Source organism: Malaya genurostris, chromosome 2, assembly GCF_030247185.1.
Source record: "Malaya genurostris strain Urasoe2022 chromosome 2, Malgen_1.1, whole genome shotgun sequence".
Lineage (NCBI taxonomy): Eukaryota > Metazoa > Arthropoda > Insecta > Diptera > Culicidae > Malaya > Malaya genurostris.
In genome coordinates, this window is record NC_080571.1 from 263270128 (window position 1) to 263291494 (window position 21367).

Here is a 21367-nt window from a genome sequence, read left to right on the forward strand (position 1 = left end):
TTATAGGAAATCGAGCGAGCTTGCTAAAAACATTATGCGTTGAAAAACAGTTGAATCTTTTTTCATGAATAACAAAAACATACAGAAAGTATAAAATTTAAACAAAATCGCATCTTCAAGTGCTTTGCAATAAGTTTATAGGGAACGGGTATAGCGTTATGAGTAAATCGATGCCTTTCACGCAGCCCATCTGGGTTCGATTCCCAACCCCGCACATAAGGTTCCAGAAAGTTTCTCTGGCCCGGAGAGGTTTGATGATTTGGACGCTGGTTATTTGCTGAGAATCGATCAGTTATTCGAACAATTTAAGTTGAAAGAAATAAAAAAGTTCTTGAGCTCTATTAAATTAACTCAAACAAAGTACTGAATCCAATTAATAAATGTAATATATAAAGTGTGAAATGCGAGATTTTTTGATAATTCGGCAGTGAATGTAGTTCGAATTCGGGTGAATTAATGATTGCTAGAAATAATTTGAACCTAGATATACGCCCTCATTCTGAATAACGACGTATTGGTTTTTCGATCGAATATGGTTCGGTCGAATCCTAGCTATCTTTGATTTTGCTAGCGTTATTAGGAATATGAATGAAATACGATCGAAAAAACGATAACAGCTGCGCAATCGATTGGTTTCGGTACGGTTTATCGTTTCAATGATGAGTCGAATTGATCCGGAAACGCAAAAGAAAATTCTGCACACTTGGTGCTCAGAAAGTGGTGTCACGTACAACGAAATTGTAATAGGAAGACTCTCGACCGCTGCCCGGACCGCAATATTGTACGAAATCGATGTACCAGGACCTGGACGACGCTGACACCACGGTGGCGATGGAAAAGTTTGGGCAGAAGGTGTTGGTCTGGCAAGCAATTCGTACCTGTGGTTTGCGGTCGTCGATTTCCTTCACGAAGGGCACAATTAACGCCAAGTTGTACGAGGAAAAATGTTTGAAGAAGGGAATGCTGCCACTGTACAGAAAGCATAAGGCTCCTCCTCTCTTCTGGTCGGATTTGGCTTCAGCTCACTACGCCAACTCCGTTCTACAGTGGTTGTCAAAAAATAATGTACAATTCGTGGAAAAGGACATCAACCCACCGAACTGCCCGGATCTTCGGCCAATTGAAAGGTATTGGGCAATTGTCAAGCGGTACTTTCGGAAGGAAAGTACAGTGTCCCAAAACATGCAAGAGTTAAAAAAACTGGACAGCTGCCACCAGGAAAGTCTCAAAAGTAACTGTGCAGAATTTAATGAAGAATGTCAAGTAAAAAATTGCGAGCGTTTCATATAAACTAGGATTTTCTTCAATATAATCAGTGAAATGCATAAAGATGTAATTTTTCTAAAATATATCGAAAACTGATGTCAAAATATGTTTTTTTTTCGCTTTTTTTTTCAATAATCAATGTTGCTAACTACTTTTCGATACACTTCTTATTATAAATATTGCAACGTAGAACGGGCATTAATTCATAAGCCATTTTGCACCCTCTCATACTGCTACTAACGCATAAGACGATAGCCCTCAGTCGACGCCGTTATATTGACCAAATGTCATCATAGACACACGAGGAAGCATGAGATAGGAACTTGTGAGGAATTAATTATCTCATCTTTTGATGACCTGCATATCCTATCTATAAGTGAAAGACAAAATTTTTTAAAAGCGCTGCTGTGGGATTATTTACATACGTCATTGAATTTCTCTTTATATAAACCGTATTGTTATGGAATAAATTTTTAACTCTTTGAGTTACATTTCGCTGTGAATATTTAGTTTAATTAATGAGTACAGTTTGTTACAGAGTTTTTTCACAAACTTATCTCACAGGACCATTCATAAGTAGCAAATGTAACTTATTGAAATTTCAAGACGATCTACAATTGTTTTAGAATTGTTATTTATGTTGGATATGTTCAGAAAGATATTTAAATACATTGAAATTGGGTGTGCAACTTATCACTGTTAACTTTCACAAAACTACCGAAAAAATCACTGTACATCTAAAATAATTGTGCAACTTATCGAAAAATTGCCAAACGTATATCTCAAATTGTATCGAATTGCTATAAATCTCTTGTGGACGAAAAATTAGCGAAATAATGCTCTCCGCATGGATAAAAATGATAAACCGAATTGAGAACCTTGCTGTAAAAAATATTTTTCTGTTGAGTCCGCATAGTTTTGGCTGCCTCATGAATTTTAGGTCAGTGTGTGCAGTTCTCTTCAGTTTTAGAAAAATAATGATATAAAAATCAAAACTTGCAAAAAAGTTGTGAAATATTTATCTGTTCGAAAATAACGCAAAACTTGCAACTCTTTCCGAAACATCAACATGTTTATGTTTCCTGTTATCCAGATATCAGGTGTACAACTTTGCTTCCGCCATTTTTTTCCAAAATTAAAAGCTTTATTGCGAAAAAGTGCTTACAGATGTATTATTCAAAGTATTGTCCGTCGCTAGCGACAACTTTCTCCTATCTTTCCGGCAATTTTCGGATCCCGGCTCGAAAAAAGGAATCCTCTTTTGACGCTATCCATGAAGCAATCCATTTTTCCAACTCTTCGAAGGATTGAAAATGTTGATCTGGCAGGCCGTGTGCCATCGAATGGAATAGGTGGAAGTCGGAAGGGGTGACATCTGGGGAATACGGCGGGTGGGCCAAGACTTCCCATTTCAGCGTTTCCAGGTACTTTTTGACCACTTTTGCGACGTGAGACCAAGCATTGTCGTGTTGAAGGATGTCTTTGTCATGTCGCTCTTGATGTTGTGGCTGCTTTTCTTTTAGCGATCTCCTGTGATGGTTTCACCCGGTTTTAAGAGCTCATCACACCGAGCTGATCCCACCAACTACAAATCATAACCTTGGGGCCGTGAATATTCGGTTTTGCCTTCAACGAAGTAGCACGCCTGGGCGTTCCCCATAATTTTCTGCGTTTAGGATTATCGTATCGAACCCACTTTTCATCACCGTTTACGATTCGATGTAAAAACCCCTTACGATTTTGTCTTTGAAGCAGTTGCTCACATACAAATAGACGGCGCTCGATGGCCCTCGGTTTCAACTCGTACGGCACCCAGTTTTCTTCTTTCTGAATCATGCCCAGGGCCTTGAGACGTTTTTAAATAACTTGCTGACTCACTCCCAACGATTCGGCAAGCTCTTCTTGGGTTTGGCACGATTGTTCATCAAGCAATGCTTCTAGTTGTTCATCTTTGAAGGTTTTTTTCTCTTCCACCACCATGTTTGTCTTTGACATCCAAGCCACCATTTTTAAAAAGTTGAAACCACTCACGACACGTTCTTTTACTCAGAGCAGAATCACCGTAAGTTTCTGAGAGCATTCGATGCGCTTCAGCTGCATTTTTTACGAATTATAACAGAAAAGTAAAACTTCCCGCAAATGGCGAGAATTGGGCACATAAACAGACATTTTCGAGCGTGAATAATAAGAAAACAAGAACAACTGTCACTGAAACGGCGACGACAATTCGTTAGGCACTGTACACACTCACTTTAAAGGCATTATCATCTATGTATTTTGACCAGCCTCAGCCGGTACAGCCACCTATCGGAAAACGGCGGAAGCAAAGCTGTACACCTGATAATATAAGTCATTGCGTTGCGTGAACCATATGCTATTCAACTCACTGTTACCATCGAAATCATATTAAAAAAAATATTAAAAAAAATCATTTCGAGGATAAGTTTAGTTTAGTTTAGCATTAGTTTGATCAAAATCGTCTGAAAATTTTAAGAATGTTAGAATATACGTGTTTTAAATATCATTCCGACGATTCTCATTAAAAATAGTACACTTATTTACACAGAAATTGGTGTACAATCATCAAAACACGTGAATCCAAAGGCACTTGAAAATTTTAGGGGCACGAATACATGTTTCACCATGAAAATGGAGTTCGTTATAGAAACATCTATAACGAACTCCATTTTCATGGTGAAACATGTATTCGTGCCCCTAAAATTTACAAAAATATAGAAACATCTATAACGAACTCCATTTTCATGGTGAAACATGTATTCGTGCCCCTAAAATTTACAAAAATACAAAAAATCTACACCATGTAGCATTATCATTTTTCATGTGCAGATTGTTTTACAAGATCAATGTTTGTGTTAAGAGCAGTTGTATTGAAAATCAAATGTGAAACTTATTCATTAGAAATTAAGTTTGTTATGATTTTGTAATTGTCATTCCATTTCTTGTTTACATTACGGAGTAGTTTTCACGAGTTATACACTTATGTTTCCGCTGATTTTATTGCTGACTTGGCTATGAGATCGACGCATCAACTTTTGTGCATTTTTGCGCTTTTTCCATAACACAACAGTTACTAGAATAGTGTCGATCGAACTGGATCGAAATTCTGGTTCCAATATTACAAGGTGATGAATGTTAAAAATGGCATGCCGTCAATCAAAATGGTGATGCAAATGACATAAAAACTCTTCGAAAAAGTGCTTAAAGCTGTTCAGGTTTGTGGGCCTCGTAAATTTATGACCAATCTAACTGATATAATGTTCTCGAACGGACCTCACCACGATTTCTCACAACCTTACTTTCAAATCCGACTTCCGGTTCCAGAGTTACAAGATGATGAGCATGATGAGATGATGATGCATTCCAAAATTATTTGAAAAAATTGTAAATGAAAAACTTTTTCATCAACTTAAAAATGTAATAACAAACAAACAACATGGCTTTTTTAAAGGCCGCTCAACTACAACAAATCTCTTAGAATTTATGACATTCACTCTGAATGCAATGGACGCCGGAAACTACGTAGAAACTCTTTACACTGACTTTAGCAAAGCCTTCGACCGTATTGACATACCATTACTTCTACACAAACTACAAAAATATGGCATAAAACATACTCTTCTGGAATGGCTCAAATCATACTTAACGAATCGTGTACAGGTAGTCCGCTTCCAAAACATTCTGTCTGAACCAATTAATGTAACTTCTGGCGTACCTCAGGGTTCTCACTTGGGGCCTCTCCTTTTCATTTTACATATAAACGACATTTCCTTCATACTCAAAAATCTGAAAGTGCTTATATATGCAGACGACATGAAACTCTTCATGGAAATTAAAAATATTAACGACGCTGTAATATTCCAGAACGAAATCAATCTATTCCACATTTGGTGCTGCAAAAGTCTACTCCAACTCAATGTAAAAAAATGTAACTCAATAACTTTCAGTAGGAAAAATGAAACTATATCTATAAACATACATCTAGGAAATCAACTTGTAGAAAAATGTAAAATTGTAAGAGATTTAGGCGTAATCTTAGACTCCAAGCTCACCTTTGTGGAACACTACAATACCATAATCAATAAAGCTAATAGCATGCTGGGCTTTATTAAACGCTTCAGTCATAACTTTCAGGACCCATACACAATTAAATTATTATACACTACATATGTCAGACCTATTTTGGAATATTGCAGCCTAGTATGGAATCCATACAATATTATTCACGAAGAACGCATCGAATCTATTCAAAAACAATTTCTTTTATATGCACTTCGTAAATTAAACTGGACAGCATTTCCTCTACCATCATATGAAGCACGCTGCATGCTCATCAATATACATACACTTAAAGAACGCCGCGACTTTGCAATGCTTTATTTTATCAGCGACATTATTTCTCAACGCATTCAATCAGCTCCATTATTATCGCAATTAAATTTTTATATACCTAGCCGTCAATTACGTTCCAGGAAATTATTTTTAGAAAAACAAGCTAGAACAAATTATGCAAAATTCAGTCCAGTCAATCGAATAATGCGCCATTACAATCAATACTGCGAACATCTTGACCTTACTATGTCTAAAAATCAAATCAAATCTCAGCTTTGTCGTAGAAATAATGCGTAGTATGTAAGTGAACATTGTAAACAATTTATATGTAGTCTACATTTGCTTGACGAAATAAATAAATAAATAAATTTTAAAGCACGGATGAGCGCTTAAACTTTCAAGTCATCGTTGAAGAGTGACAGTATTGAAAACGGAAATAATGACCTAAATTTGGTTCAACACTGTATACAAATAAAAAGGTTATGCCATTCCATGGAAAGACTTTTAAAGAATATGGTAGTAATATTTATAAAAAATATGAGTAATATGAGAAGGCTTCATTATCACACTAGGTGGAATAAAATAGGTTTATACCCTCATCGAGGTTCTTTTTTTGAAGTGTGCGATTTATAATAGAATTAACTGCACTGATAAAAATTTGCACGATCGATTCATATGTAAACAGCACTTCAATTTATTGTGCTTTTTCATTTGAATACATAACCAAAGTGATTTGGTTCAAAATTTCATGTGTAAATTCATTAAGATGCGAGATTAGATTATTTTTCTCTTAGCTTTGATATGTTTTTCCTTTGGATGTGATATGTTTTGCTATTGAATCGAAATACAAATTTTAAACACTTCATTTTCTAGTAGAAATGAGTACAACACAAATGTATGAGCAAATAACTTGATTCGGTTAACTATGTTTCAATTGAAATCTATGTGGAAAACAATGTGGCGTTCATATGAAATTCATTGAGAATCTAGAGGCAACGAAATATCTTATCGTTTTCATGTACATTTCAGATAAATATAGCATAGTTTCCACTAAATATCAACCGTTTTTACACTTATTTTATGAGTTGAGTGTATATTTTCATGAATGTCATGTCTTCTACAAGTAGTGATAGTTCAAATGCTTTGCAAATGATGCTAGGGTCCAAATTATTTTCAGTGCGGGCTATCACTGCCTATAAAATGTAATGATTCTTTCCATGCCGCTGTTTTGTGTTTTGTGGCGTTAATTAATACAGAAGATCGCCATTGAATAGTACAACAAGGAAGGAATCTACTGCTATTTAGTGCGCTGAACCTTATTGAGCATATAGTACACACTTAAAAAATTTTACATATTATTAGATGCAAATAAATGGAGCGTCGCAATTCACGCAAATTTACGTGGAAGAACATTTAATATTGTGTCTAAAACTCCATGACATAAAATTCATTAAAATAAAAAAAAAAGAATTTTGTAGCAACCCACCGCGACTTGAACCGAGAATCATTGGATCGCAAGTTCGTCTGTTAATCGACTGAGCCACAGAAGCATGCATCTGCTTGGCTGGTAAAAGGTGCATTTAAATTCATACAGTCGCACCTGCTAGTAGAACGCAAGTTATAGTCGAAACCAGTAAAATTGAAGCTCATCTAACATTAAGTCATTACAAATAAAATTTTCCGTGATTTGACAAATTAGGTCTTTATGAATTACATCGTATGAGGGATTAAGTCACCTGTAAAATTCAATTTTTTTTAGAGTGTAGGGCTATTGTAACAATAGTCATCTCATTAGTAGAATCGCCCTGTTTTTTGATCGATTACTCGACTTGAATTCAACGAATTGTGATAAAATCGAATAAAATATTTTTATTTCGGTTCTAAGAAGCAATACCGTAAAAAAGATATTTCGAAAATTGTTAAACACTGTTGCTTTAGACAGCAAAAAAATTGTAGCATTTTCGAAGTGATTCTCAATCGATGTGAAAAATTTAGACGTACTGAACATCAAATGCAATAATTGTCTGTTTTCGTGAAATATTGCAAACAAATCACACGTTATTACATCGAAACAACGTATTAAGTAGATTACATCACTTCAACTGAATACTGTATATGATTCTGATATGATATTATGCATCTTTTCGTGTAATATTACAACCTTTACAACGATACCGAGATTTTTGGGTTTTTATATCGTAATCGCAGCACATCAGTAGTAAATAGTGATGTGCAGTAATTTTGATGTTATATCACAAAAGTGTTGGTGTCGTTCTAAAGGTTGTAATATTACACGAAAAGATGCATAATTTCCTATTAGAATCGTATACATTATTCAGTCAAGCTCAATACCTTGTTTCGATGTAAAAACAAGTAATTTATTTGCGATAATTCTCGAAAACAGAAAATTATTACTACATTTCTGTTTGAGCTGTTAGTAGAATATTCTTACTAATAGTACTGTTTTTAAACCGTTTAATTCCACTATGTCACGTCATTATACTCTCACAAAGTCACTATTTTCACGAAAGTGTATCAAACGTTATAATACAGATACGTATTTCAGAATGTTATTTACATCCTTCTTCAGTGTATCGGTTTTATCGGTCCTTTTTCAGTGTAGCGGTTTTATAAAACCGATACACTGAAGAAGGATGTAAATAACATTCCGAAATACGTATCTGGTGGTCAGGTGATCTCCAGGTAGCTTTGTGGATATCCTTGTGGGGAAAGAAGGTGCTTCTCGTTGGTGGGGTTGCCACCTTGGATGTAGCTGGACGGGATGCAGCATTTCATACTCAGCCGCTGGATACCAGAACAGATGCTGTTTGAAGCCGCCTCTTACATGGAGTAGAGACGCTCCGACATCCTCTAAAGAGGACCCCCTTCCCTGTCAGCATACGACCAAGGTCCCACCGGGGTTGGTTACCCGATCTTTCCTATGGTTGCTCGTACCCCAGCCGGCACCGCGGGGAGGTAGGGATAGGAGTTACTGGACAAGAGGCTAAGAACCACACTGGGGCCTGAATTTCGCATTGTCCAGTCGTTTACCAACCGTTTACATCGTTGAGGTGATGTAATCTACTTAATACGTTGTTTCGATGTAATATTTTCTCGAAAACAGACAATTATTGCACTCGAAGTGAACGCTCCTAAGTTCTCCTCACTCTTAAAGTCAATCTGCCCAAGTAGCAAACATTGTTCTAGTACTGAATTTATGAAATTTTTCTGCAACGAATATGCGATTGGAAAAGCGCATTTTTTTGTATAACGTGCAACAAGTTACTTGTTTCATATATTTCATAACGGTAATATTTGCTAAGTGGGAACCGAAATTGAAACTGCTTAAATGATCTTGTTGAACAGTCAGTTGAAAAACTGGATGTGGGACTTCATCTATTCAGGTTTTTGAGTTGGTTTTACAAGCAGTAATATGAATGAATTTTATATCCCTTACAAAAACCTGTTGAATCAATTGTTTAACATATCTAACAAAAATAATCGATTGGAAGCAATTGTGAAACATGCCAATTATAACAAATATTAAATACTCGATAGGGTATCGGACAGAGACAGCAGATCTCACTCTAACTAATGTTTTTCGTATATGAGATGACAGCTGGCTGATGAGATTGATGGGGGGTACCGTTACCCTATATTGTCCTGAGAAAATTACAGCTCTGAAATATGAGTCATTTTTTTTATTCAATAATATAATATAATATTAAGGCACACTGCTTAAGCTCTAAAATGCCAAGGGTATTTACTAATCTTAATTACGACTAACTTAAAACTAGAATAGTATCATTATGTAATGTAGTATCGGGGTAGTGGATTCTCGACAATTCAGCTTTCAGCAGGCGAGGTGAATTGAATATTGGATGAGGGTCTTCCATATGGCGTTGGCGAGTATCCATGTTGGCCGCATCCTTCGGTCCTTGTGGGTCCGCGGGAAACACCCCCAGGCTACGAAGGCCCGGCGGGTGGCCCGCATGCTGGTTTTCGACTGGAGCGGTCTCCCGTGGACGATGATGGTGATGTTGCGGAAGAGAATGAAAAAAAGTAAATATTGTGGAAACGGGGTAGAAGGGGATGTGGGAACAAAATGTCTGAAAACGATAGAGATCTAATTAGTTGCCATCGAGATGGTGAAGAGACAGGGAAGGGGGAACGAAAAGGTTAGTGACAAAAAAAAGATCTTGTTAGTTCCAATGAAGATGGTGGACAGCGACGGGGATCGAGAAAATATGAGTCATTGATACAAACGTTGTTGGCCTACTGAGAAAATGTGCAAAGTTTCTCCAAATCGAAGCAAGCCAACCTTGATTTCACTACAATTATCAGTTGTAAACTTTTTGAATTGCTTTAATTGTCGTTGATACATAAACATTTTTTCAAACTTTGTTTAAAATAGTTTAAATCTGGACGATTTCCGGTTACATAAGTTTGAAGTGATAATCAATTGCATTTATTTGATTGACGCTTTTAGCTAAAAACAATATTGGACCCATTGCCAAAAATTCAGTTTCGTTATGCAAATTTATCACCTTCCTTCATTGGGAGCTCGACCAGACATTCTGTCCAGAAGTTCAGGTTAAAAATTATGCGTAGGTGTTCTCGTGCTCTATCATTTCCTCGACACTCACTGAGGGAGAATAACTGGAGAGGATTTCTTGGCTCGTTTTCGCTCTCTTTCTCTCACACACACAAACGCACACAGGAACTTGCAATATCAATAGCTTTATTTTTTCTTCCTCAAGCCCAATGCCAGCATTTCGTCCCTCTGTTGCATCTCGTTAACCGAGTCACATGGGACGCCACGGTAATGACAGCGTTATCCTTGGCTAGGCGAGTCAATCAACAAGTGATGACAACGAAAAACAGACACATGCGCTTTACGGACCTGATCGTCGGACAACAATAATAGAAACGAGAGAACGGAAAACTCAACTTGCTCTCTGGCACACAATGTGGTATAATGAAGCTTTTTCGTTTCTGAACGATGGATTTTAAGCTTTGTTGCGCTTTCTCTAGTTGTGTCGGAAAAAACGGTTTTGGTCTAAATGATGCGAACGCATGGTATCGGGTATGATGATACTGTGCCCTAGAGTGCCTATAACCAAAGTGATGACATCTCACCCGTAATGTTGGTAACAATTCGAAACATTGCATCCGAAATGTAAGCAGTTTCGTTAGCTTTACATTGCACAGTGGTCCGGATCCACAATTTAGGGGGACAAAAACATTTGTGGCTTAGCCTTACACTTTAGAGCTATGATGTCTTCGGAACAAATGATCAGTGAAAGATAAGCCACATTTTGAAGCATATGGTATTAGGGTGGTTCTAATTATTAGGGTGATCCAAAAATTGTTTTCCGTATGTGTTGAGATAGAGGACTGCATCCTTCGGCAAAATTATAGGAAAACTTATATCAAGCAACTTTGCCGAAAACACTATTGTAGTATCTTTAACGGTTTTAGTGTTACAGCTATTTTAATAGATCAACTTAGGGTGTTCCTAAAAAAATCAGATTTTTTGCTCTAGCTTTCTTAATGTTCACTTCTCGATTTTGGTGTCTTTGAATATCTTTTAGAGTTTGTTGAAACCAATTTTTTCATGACTGGCGCATTCAGGTAGCGTTTTCTGAACCGAAGTTATGAGCAAAACTAGTTCAAAAACAGATCATTTTTAAACTGCTATATCTAACATTGGAGCAAACGAAAAAAAAATCGGTTTCTTTAATTTGATAGAAAATACTTTCGAGCATGTTTATAGAAAAAATGGCGGAGGAGATATTTTTTTAAATTTTTTAAATTGTGTTCAAACGTTGGGTTTTTTCATTGAAAAATGCTTTTTCATGTAAGACATTTATTAGCTATACATATTAAAATAAGGTATTGCTGTCTTCTAGCGTGTTAAAATTAAAAATGTTAATTCAGCTGCATAATCGGGAAGATGGAGTACACTCACGTTGGTTGTTACTCTATTCGATAATGCTATTACAGGATCAGACGTTAAAAGAAATCGTTTGAATACATTCTCTAGATTCACTAACTCTCTTGCGCTTCCTTACTGTACATACCAATAGGAAGCAAAGCATGTTTTATAATTGCAGTCCCATGCACCAGAAGCTTATGCACGGTTGGCGACAGAGCATACCATCCATACAGCTCCACAAAACGAATTCTTGTTTGTTCAGTAAACTCCTGGGAAGCAGGTACCGAAATCTTCACATTGCTGTTTATCAACGTTAAGATTATAAAAAACCGTTCAAGTATATTTCCATTTAACTCGATGATTGGCGCTACTGTGTTATATTCTTTGAAAAATCTACGACCCCAGATACCATCATTCGAGTTGCCGCCTCCAGGTAATGGTTCACCGATGCTAGATCCTGTCAGCTTGGAGCGAAATCAATCTTCAGTATAGGAAAGCCATCACACGGCATCACATTCAACATATCATGTCAATTGTGTGGGTGCGCAGTGCTGCTGTTTTTGCGCGCAAGAATTTGACATTTCTCTTCCCTACTTCTATGTACGAGATTCGATGCGAACTCACCTGAGGGCACCATGCTCGCGAAAAAGGATGTTTCCAATGATTTATTCTGGAAATGTGCGGGCTGGATATCTTGTTAATATGATGTCTTTGCTAATACGTAACCCTAGCTGCTCTTTTAATGCCGTTAATATGTTTGTCTCTTGCTCCTTGACATGCTGATTTTGTCGGGACACGCGCCATGTCGGTTTCTCAATGTGCAAACAATAACTCACTTTTAGCCAAAGTTCCATAGATCGAATCATTGCGTGTAGAGGCGAAATTCCAAATTGATATTTGTTTGGATTATTCTCATTTGTTTCAGTTCTTGAAAAATTCAGAGCTTTTCCTGAGCGCTTGCATATGTACCAAGCTTGGGAGTGTATGCCTGTTATGTCGTTTAACACTTTCGTATCGTTCAGGCAGAACACTAGCTTCGTTGATACAAATACTTTCCCCAGTACTGTGGGAGAAAGCTCTGCAATTTCTGCATTTACTTTGTCCACTTCCTGCTGTTAGTTCCGTGTTTTCCTTTTGAAAGATTATTATTCTGGGCAGCAAAGGGAAACAGATGAAGGATAATTGTTGTTCCAGATTATCCAGCCTTCTTGCTCAACAATCAATCGCAAGGGAACCAAACAGGTAGCAAATAATGTACAGTAAGGAAGCGCAAGAGAGTCGAAATAAATCAACTCGCAAGTATAGGCAGTTTCATGCGCAGAACTTCAATCGTTTAGTGAATCTAGAGGATGTATTCAAACGATTTCTTTTAACGTCTGATTCTGTAATAGCATTATCGAATAGAGTAACAACCAACGTGAGTGTACTCCATCTTCCCGATTATGCAGCTGAACATTTTTAATTTTAACACGCTAGACGACAGCAATACCTTATTTTAATATGTACAGCTAATAAATGTCTTACATGAAAGAGCATTTTTCAATGAAAAAACCCAATGTTTGAACACAATTTAAAAAATTTAAAAAAATATCTCCTCCGCCATTTTTTCTATAAACATGCTCGAAAGTATTTTCTATCAAATGAAACAAACCGATTTTTTTTTCGTTCGCTCCAATGTTAGATATAGCAGTTTAAAAATGATCTGTTTTTGAACTAGTTTTGCTCATAACTTCGGTTCAGAAAACGCTACCTGAATGCGCCAGTCATGAAAAAATTGGTTTCAACAAACTCTAAAAGATATTCAAAGACACCAAAATCGAGAAGTAAACATTAAGAAAGCTAGAGCAAAAAATCTGATTTTTTAGGAACACCCTAAGTTGATCTATTAAAATAGCTGTAACATTAAAACCGTTAAAGATACTACAATAGTGTTTTCGGCAAAGTTGCTTGATATAAGTTTTCCTATAATTTTGCCGAAGGATGCAGTCCTCTATCTCAACACATACGGAAAATAATTTTTGGATCACCCTAATAATTAGAACCACCCTAATACCATATGCTTCAAAATATGGCTTATCTTTAACTGATCATTTGTTCCGAGGACACCATAGCTCTAAAGTATAAGGCTAAGCCACAAATGTTTTTGTCCCCCTAAATTGTGGATCCGGACCACTGTGCATTGTATTAAAAAGTCATTTACTCGTTTGGAACAACGCTGTCATTCCAAACTCTGCTAACTTTACTGTGCCTTATATGGTTTGAGCACAGACTAACAGACAGGACACTCAAATTAAATTCTTTAGTCATTTTAACGGTCATTTCGAACATTCCTTTAGTTGGGACAGTATTCGCATATGTCATGATGGCACCACGTTACCCTACCAAAATCAATCAATCTGTCATCTATACTGTGTTTATTTTTTCATTTCTGTTAGTAAATGTAGAAAACACAGAACTATCTGTAATGTACTGATTTGTATACGTCCATGCGGATTTCATGCAGGATACAGATTTAATACATATTATCAAAACTGATTACAGATTTCTGCATACTTCTCATCCTCCAACGCAATACAAAATCGAACCCATGTTCTGTTACGATATTTACTTGCTTCTGGCCTACCGCCAGTGTGCCGGGTGAAAATCGTCAATACAATAAAAAATAGCTTAGATGATTACAAGTTCATTTCTCATCGGGCCGGATAATTAACGTTTTTAACATTCCGTGCCAAAACCAAACTAAAAGGAATAAACATTACAGCTATGTATATATCACAAACCAATAATCAGTTTTACCTACCTGAGAAGTTATTTTTCTGAACAACGTTGAGAAAAATAAATCTTTGTTGACAAACGGGGGGAAACCAGACACTTCAAAATTTTTACATCTTATTAGATGCACATAAATGGAGCCTCGCAATTCACGCAAATTTACGTGGAAGAACATTTAATATTGTGTTTAAAACTCCATGACATGAAATTCATTGAAATAAAAAAATTGGATCGTAAGTTCGTCTGTTAATCGACTGAGCCACAGAAGCATGCATCTGCTTGGCTGGTAAAAACGGGCATTTAAATTTATACAGTCGCACCTGCTAGTAGAACGCAAGTTACAGTCGAAACCAGTAAAATTTAAGCTCATCTAACATTAAGTCATTACAAATAAAATTTTCTTTATGAATTACATCGTATGAGGGATTAAGTCACATGTAAAATTCAATTTTTTTTAGAGTGGCAACTAGTATAAAAAACATTTACATAACACAAGGGATGTACCGATAGTAAATAGTTCGCGCAGTTCAATATAGGTGGAACTAGTGTCCCACCAAAAAATTATTTTCAGAAGCATTTACTCACAGTGTTATGTCCGTTAGTCTGTGATTTTACCACGACAATAAGTATGGCACCGGGATCCACACAAGTAAACATCGGAACAAAACATGGCTCAAAATTCTATTTCAGTGCTAATAAGTGGTGTTTTCGGGTAGTTTGGACGTGATTCGACGGATGATCCTGAAACGTTCGATGTTTACACTTTTCTTCTCCATAGCTTCTTGTTTTTCAAAGAAAAAGGCGGATGGGTAATGTCAGAGACATAACTGAATGTCGTGAATACGAAAACAACTGACATGTTCCTTAACATTTCCGAATATCAATTAGTTGATCAATTGTATGAATCATGCAATCATTCCCCTTTTTCACATTTTTCGAAAAATAAAGAAGGCTTCACTTGATCTCGATTACTGTGAATTTCACACAGCGAAAAGTACACAAATCTAATCAAACTGTTTTAGATTTGCACTAAACTGAGGATATTTACCTTCGATCTACGAGCAAGAAATCCTAATAGTTCTTTAGAAAACTTTTAGAGCCATTAGAACGGCTGATTTTGTTGTCTTGTTTTCGTTTTTTTTTCACCAATGCAAACAACTGGCAGCTGTGACGTAATCACTCTTGTCGGAAGTGAAACTAGCTTTGCTCGCAGTGGCGATAGAATCCAAACTGATCCAATTTTTGTTAAGAGGTTTCTTTTTACGTTTTCACTAATGGGCGGTCCCAGCGGCTATAAAAATAGCAGTATATAGAATTTTAATTTCGATTAGTTCATTTCGGATTTGCATTTCATTGAAAGAAACTGTACGGGATTCAGAAGGACCAAATTGTGAAACTCACTACGGTATTAAGCACTATTCGGAACATTTTTCTCGAACAATTTGTTGTACAGCAGCAGATATTTTGTTCTCTTCCTCAGAACGCGTTTTGATTGGCTGGTGTTGACATGGGTCAAATGAGACAGGTTATTCAATAGTGTACTATTGAAATACTTCAATGCTGTTGTCAAACACGTTTAAGTTGAAAAATTTCGATTCTATTGGTAGTTAGATTATATAAATCCTTTCACAGATCACTGAGCCATGAGCTTTCAGAATACGAGAAAGGCAAACGCGCCTTATGAATTATCCTCTTTGATACTCATTTCAGAAAAGTTTAATTTTGAATTATTTGAGATTAAGTCACACAACTGAAAATTTTATCATAAAATTGTAATCATATTTCCGATGGCATGTAGCAAAAGTTATGTTGGTTCGTTAGATACAACAAGAGATATTCACAACAAAAACTTTTCACTCTCTCAGAGGGCGCCCCATAGTAAAGTAAGTCACGACAAAAAAATGACAACCGCATTCACACGTAGAAAAATCTCGCCACCTGTTAATTTACCATCGTGCTTCGCTGTGCTCGGGCGCCGAAGCATTCACGTGTTTTTTTGTCAGCTTCCACTTTCGAAAGAAATTAAGCGAGCTATGACAGATAGAGCATTAAATTTAACACCAGACGTAAGAGAAAACTTTTCGCTGTCGTTTACTATTATGGCTTACTCTCAGCGAGTGCCGAGTCATTCGAAATTACTCTTCAAAGTGAATGTTGATGGATGGCTTATTGGCCGTTATAAAAAAAAGCGTGATTTAATGGCTGAGGGCAGTAGGTCGCGTATAACCACGTGTCTCGCTCTGCGTATTATATTGCTCTTTCGCATATGTACAAAACGCCTCTCGATGGGCCGGGTGACCAGAAAAGTTTCGATATTTTCGATTACAAGTTTGCATAAAATTTGTTTTCATCCAATAAAGCTACCGCTTGTTTGGCAGCCTTGCTGAGCCGATTTTATTTCTCTCTCATTTTTCGTTCCGTTACCAGGAAACTGGAGCAGAAACAATGGTGCGTACATAAAAATCGACTTACCTTCACAAAAATAACATTCATTATCGCGACAACATATATGTTTTTATGCACCAATCGCTTCGAAATTAAATTAAAAAAGACTATCCTGATCGCTAAAGCCAATGAATCATTCTGAAATTTTCAAAGAACAATCTAAACTAATTTTCTAAGAAATTTTCAGTTGTGTTTTTTATATTCGTCACTGTTTCTGAGAAAATCAGATTGAAAATAGCCTTCTAAATCACCCTAAAACACACCTGCCTCAGACCTTTAATTATTGAAGAATCCAATCAGAGTGATCATCACGAGATAACGTTATGGTGATTCTTTTGACATATCCCATGTATTCAGAAAAAGTTTGGACGATTTTTTTAATTTACTTGAGTTTGAACGAATGCAGATGGCAAAACCATACAAATATGGGTAAAAAAGTGATTATTCACGTGCTGTCATCAAATTAATATTTAAATTTGCCCTATACACTTAAACATATAATTTAAATTTGCCCTATACACTTAAAAATCTCTGATGAAATTTGAAATTTTCAGTTCACATACAGATTTGATTTAGATGATAAATCATGAGTAAATAGACGAGTAAAACAACTTTTGATCATAATTTATCAATCAATCTCAAAATCCAACCATAAAAACAAAGAATTTCCCAGATATGAAAACAGTATCCAACCTCACTTCTTCGAATTTGATATTTCATCTTACGATTTCTCCTTAAATATCAATCAATCATACCAGGGAAAGTTACTGAATCATTAATGATCAATTTTTTTTACCGAATTTTCACACGTTTAGTGTTCGATTCATAAGAAAAAAAAAAACAAAATCCGGCATTTTTTTCGAATCTTCAAGCAAAATCTGAAAATTATCACCATCGCTTTGTTCAAAGCTCGCCACTCGAGCAGCGCAGCGATGGCAAAAGAGTTGGTTGGACTCTTCAATAGTCATGTCTCTATGGCAACACTTTCGCCAGCAATCACTACACGTCGTATTGCAAGTCTATCTCCCCTATCTGCTTTGCCGTCAGATGCTGAATTTAGATTTTGTTTTTGTCTTTTTCGCTGTCATGCTTGGTTTTTCTAGTCAATTAGGCAGTTGTTTTACTCGTCTATTTACTCATGATTTATCATCTAAATCAAATCTGTAGGTGAACTGAAAATTTCAAATTTCATCAGAGATTTTTAAGTGTATAGGGCAAATTTAAATTATATGTTTAAGTGTATAGGGCAAATTTAAATATTAATTTGATGACAGCACGTGAATAATCACTTTTTTACACATATTTGTATGGTTTTGCCATCTGCATTCGTTCAAACTCAAGTAAATTAAAAAAATCGTCCAAACTTTTTCTGAATACATGGGATATGTCAAAAGAATCACCATAACGTCATCTCGTGATGATCACTCTGATTGGATTCTTCAATAATTAAAGGTCTGAGGCCAGTGTGTTTTAGGGTGATTTAGAAGGCTATTTTCAATCTGATTTTCTCAGAAACAGTGACGAATATAAAAAACACAACTGAAAATTTCTTAGAAAATTAGTTTAGATTGTTCTTTGAAAATTTCAGAATGATTCAGAAAAAAATTATGAATTTTTATAGGTGACGTAACTGTACAAACGATACAATTCATAACTACTCAACTCGTGCAGAATTTTACAGGCCTCAATTATAATTTGCACTCGACTATACTCCAAAAAAATTTGAATTTTACAGGTGACTTAATCCCTTATACGATGTAATTCATAAGGACCTAATTTGTCAAATGACGGAAAATTTTATTTGTGATGACTTAATGTTAGATTAGCTTGAATTTTACTTGTTTTGGCTGTAACTTGCGTTCTACTAGCAGGTGCGACTGTACGAATTTAAATGCACCTTTTACCAGCGAAGCAGATGCATGCTTCTGTGGTTCAGTCGATTATCAGACGTACTTGCGATCCAATGATTTTCGGTTCAAGTCGCGACGGTTACTATCAGTGTTCTTGTTTTTATTTCAATGAATTTCATGTCATGGAGTTTTAGACACAATATTAAATGTTCTTCCACGTAAATTTACGTGAAGTGTGACGTTCCATTTATGTGCATCTAATAAGCTGTAAAATCACAGGGGTTTTTTAAGTGTGTAGCAAGTGCGACTGAATGGATCTATATGCACCATTTACCAGCCAAGCAGATATGTGCTTCTGTGATTCAGTCGATTTACTGACTTGCTTTATGATTTGATGTTTCTCGGTTCAAGTCGAGCAGTTGCTATCGATCTTTTGTTATGTTTTTTCATTTGATTTCAAGCCTTGTAATTTTAAAATCTTACAATTTTACACGCTCTTGAATACAAATTTGTGTGACATACGACGCTCCTTGTACTTATGTACGTCTAATAAGACGTAAAATCGCAAGAATTTTTCAAACTGTGTACGTCAAGATACACTTGGACTGGTTAAAAGAGAAAAGGTGGCTTAACTTGTTTGATCGATTTTTGATCGTAACACCTTCTGTGTTGCAATATCGACCAGTCCTTAGAAAAAGAAACCTCTTCGAAATGTAATGAAAGGAATAATTCTTGTTATATTTTTTTCAATTTAAAATGCTTTCTTTCTCAGTACAACCCGTTTTACACTCTCAAATATAGAAGATATTTATTCTAGAATTCTCTCGGTTTTCCAATAATACACAAAACTTAACATTCTAGGAGAAAGGAATAGTAAAATGTCAACCGTCAGTAGAAACGATCGGCAAAAGCGTGTAATGTGACGATAAAAATCCATCCCATCAAGTTCTGTCTATCGCTCTTGTGTTTTTATTTTTCTTCCGTATTTTCCACTCGTCCGACTTAATCACACTAATCAATCTCATGCACGCAGCTCGCCTCTGCTACAATTAGTCTACTTGTTTTTTTGATTAAATCTACGAAAAAAGGTCCTATGAACTACTACATTATTCTGCTGACTAGTGCTCCATTTTTGATATTGAATTTTCTATCCACACAACTGCTGAAGAAAGGATTCTATGGAAACATCTGGAACTCCGAAGAACTGTTTTTTTTTGCTATGTACACTTATACATTCAGGTTCGTGCACCACATTATTATGGAGGTTTTCTATAAACTTGGATGGAGGTTGATTTGATCTACATCCTATCTGAGTTCTGTTTGTTCGGTGAGGGGTTAGAATCTGCTGAGATTATATCCGATTAGACGCAGTAGTTAGTATGCAAACAATCCTGGAGGAAGCCAAATTCTCGGTGTAGATTAAGATAGATGATGTACAGAGAGCGTCATGATGAATCGGAATCGGATGAAATTAGTTCAATAAAACATTCACGTTATCGTGCATCAGAATTAAAAGCATTGCTCTAGCGCTGGGGTGACATCACAAAGCATTCCCAATGACGGATTTGTGTTGAATAAATTCGTGTGTTGTGTGTGTGTTTGTGTGGGTGAATTACTAAATACTTGTCTCGTTTGTGTGTGTGCTTCTGAGGGTATGTAAAGGATTTTTAGTTTGATCGTAAGCAGGGCTTAATCTTTGATTCAATGATCCTGAATCAGCTACTACTCGGCCCCACTCGTCTTACCCTCCAGCGACGCCAACCGGAGAAGCCGAATTTTGTCGTTTCCGTGGGGTATCCAACCGTTTTCCTTCTTCGCCACCAGATAGGACGGAACTTCCGGGTAGGGAGAAGTGGTGGTCAAATCTACCCCGAGCCGACCGACAATCTTTTCCGTAATGTTGCTTGCACAGTTTATCTCGTGGCTACCTATGCTATGGTTATCATTATCAGTGCCAATTGCATTACTAACGGTATTGCATTTGGTATTACTTGTACGCGATCCTAATGTAGGTCGTCGATTTTCGCTGGACTCCTCGGAGCTGCTGTTACTATTGTAGGCCAACCGGAGATTGCTGGCCTTGCTGCTGTTGCCGCTGCTGTTGTTGTTATTTTGACTGGTCGTGTCATTGTTGTTGTTGGCAAATTTCGCCTTCGAACTCTGGGCCAACTCAATCCAGTGGTTTTTGTTCTCCCTGACACCTTCTACCAGTGGTTCCAGTTTGTCAGAAAGACTCGCAAATGCCTGCAAGGGAACAAGAATATGAAAGTATTAAAAAGTTACACAGCCGGTCAAACGAACGGGAGTTTATGTATTCTGTTAAGTTTCCATGGAATAATTTGAGTCAGAGTGATTTCGTCGATAGTCGATTCGCCGAAAGTTGTTTTATCGAAAGCCATTACTTAGAATAGGTAAGGCTATAGCAGGATAAGCATGTGAAATCTGCCCCCAAAGGGAATTTATATTGTTATACCACATTCGAAAGGTCATAGGCTGGAAACAGTTTTTCTCAAAGTTTCAACCCTTTAACTGCCATATTGACGGAGCTAGGGTGGTTCTATTGATTTTTATTTTATTTGATTTTTGAAGAAACCGCTCCTCCGAAAAATTTGAAAAAAAAATCAAGTTGAAAAAAAATTATGAGTAAGGTTTACATTTTTTTTCAAAATTTTTGAAGATGTATTTCTTCCATTGAAAAATACTTGAAAAATTTGAAAACATATTTTTTCCCTCTTCTAATTTTTGC

At 36.4% G+C, this 21367-nt stretch overlaps 1 protein-coding gene across 15 annotated transcripts in view; it reads right to left on the reverse strand.

The window, feature by feature from the left end:
* Positions 1-19402: 19402 nt before the first annotated feature.
* LOC131429786 (dual 3',5'-cyclic-AMP and -GMP phosphodiesterase 11-like) overlaps positions 19403-21367 on the reverse strand; it is a 346593-nt gene continuing 344628 nt past the window's right edge. For 13 of the 15 annotated variants that reach the window (XM_058594142.1, XM_058594134.1, XM_058594136.1 and 10 more), the window contains one exon: positions 19403-20865. In XM_058594142.1, the coding sequence (XP_058450125.1) occupies positions 20344-20865 (522 nt within the window). In that variant the 3' untranslated portion in view covers positions 19403-20343. The remainder of the gene's footprint in view (positions 20866-21367) is intronic. The other 2 variants (XM_058594133.1, XM_058594144.1) reach the window with 2 other exon arrangements.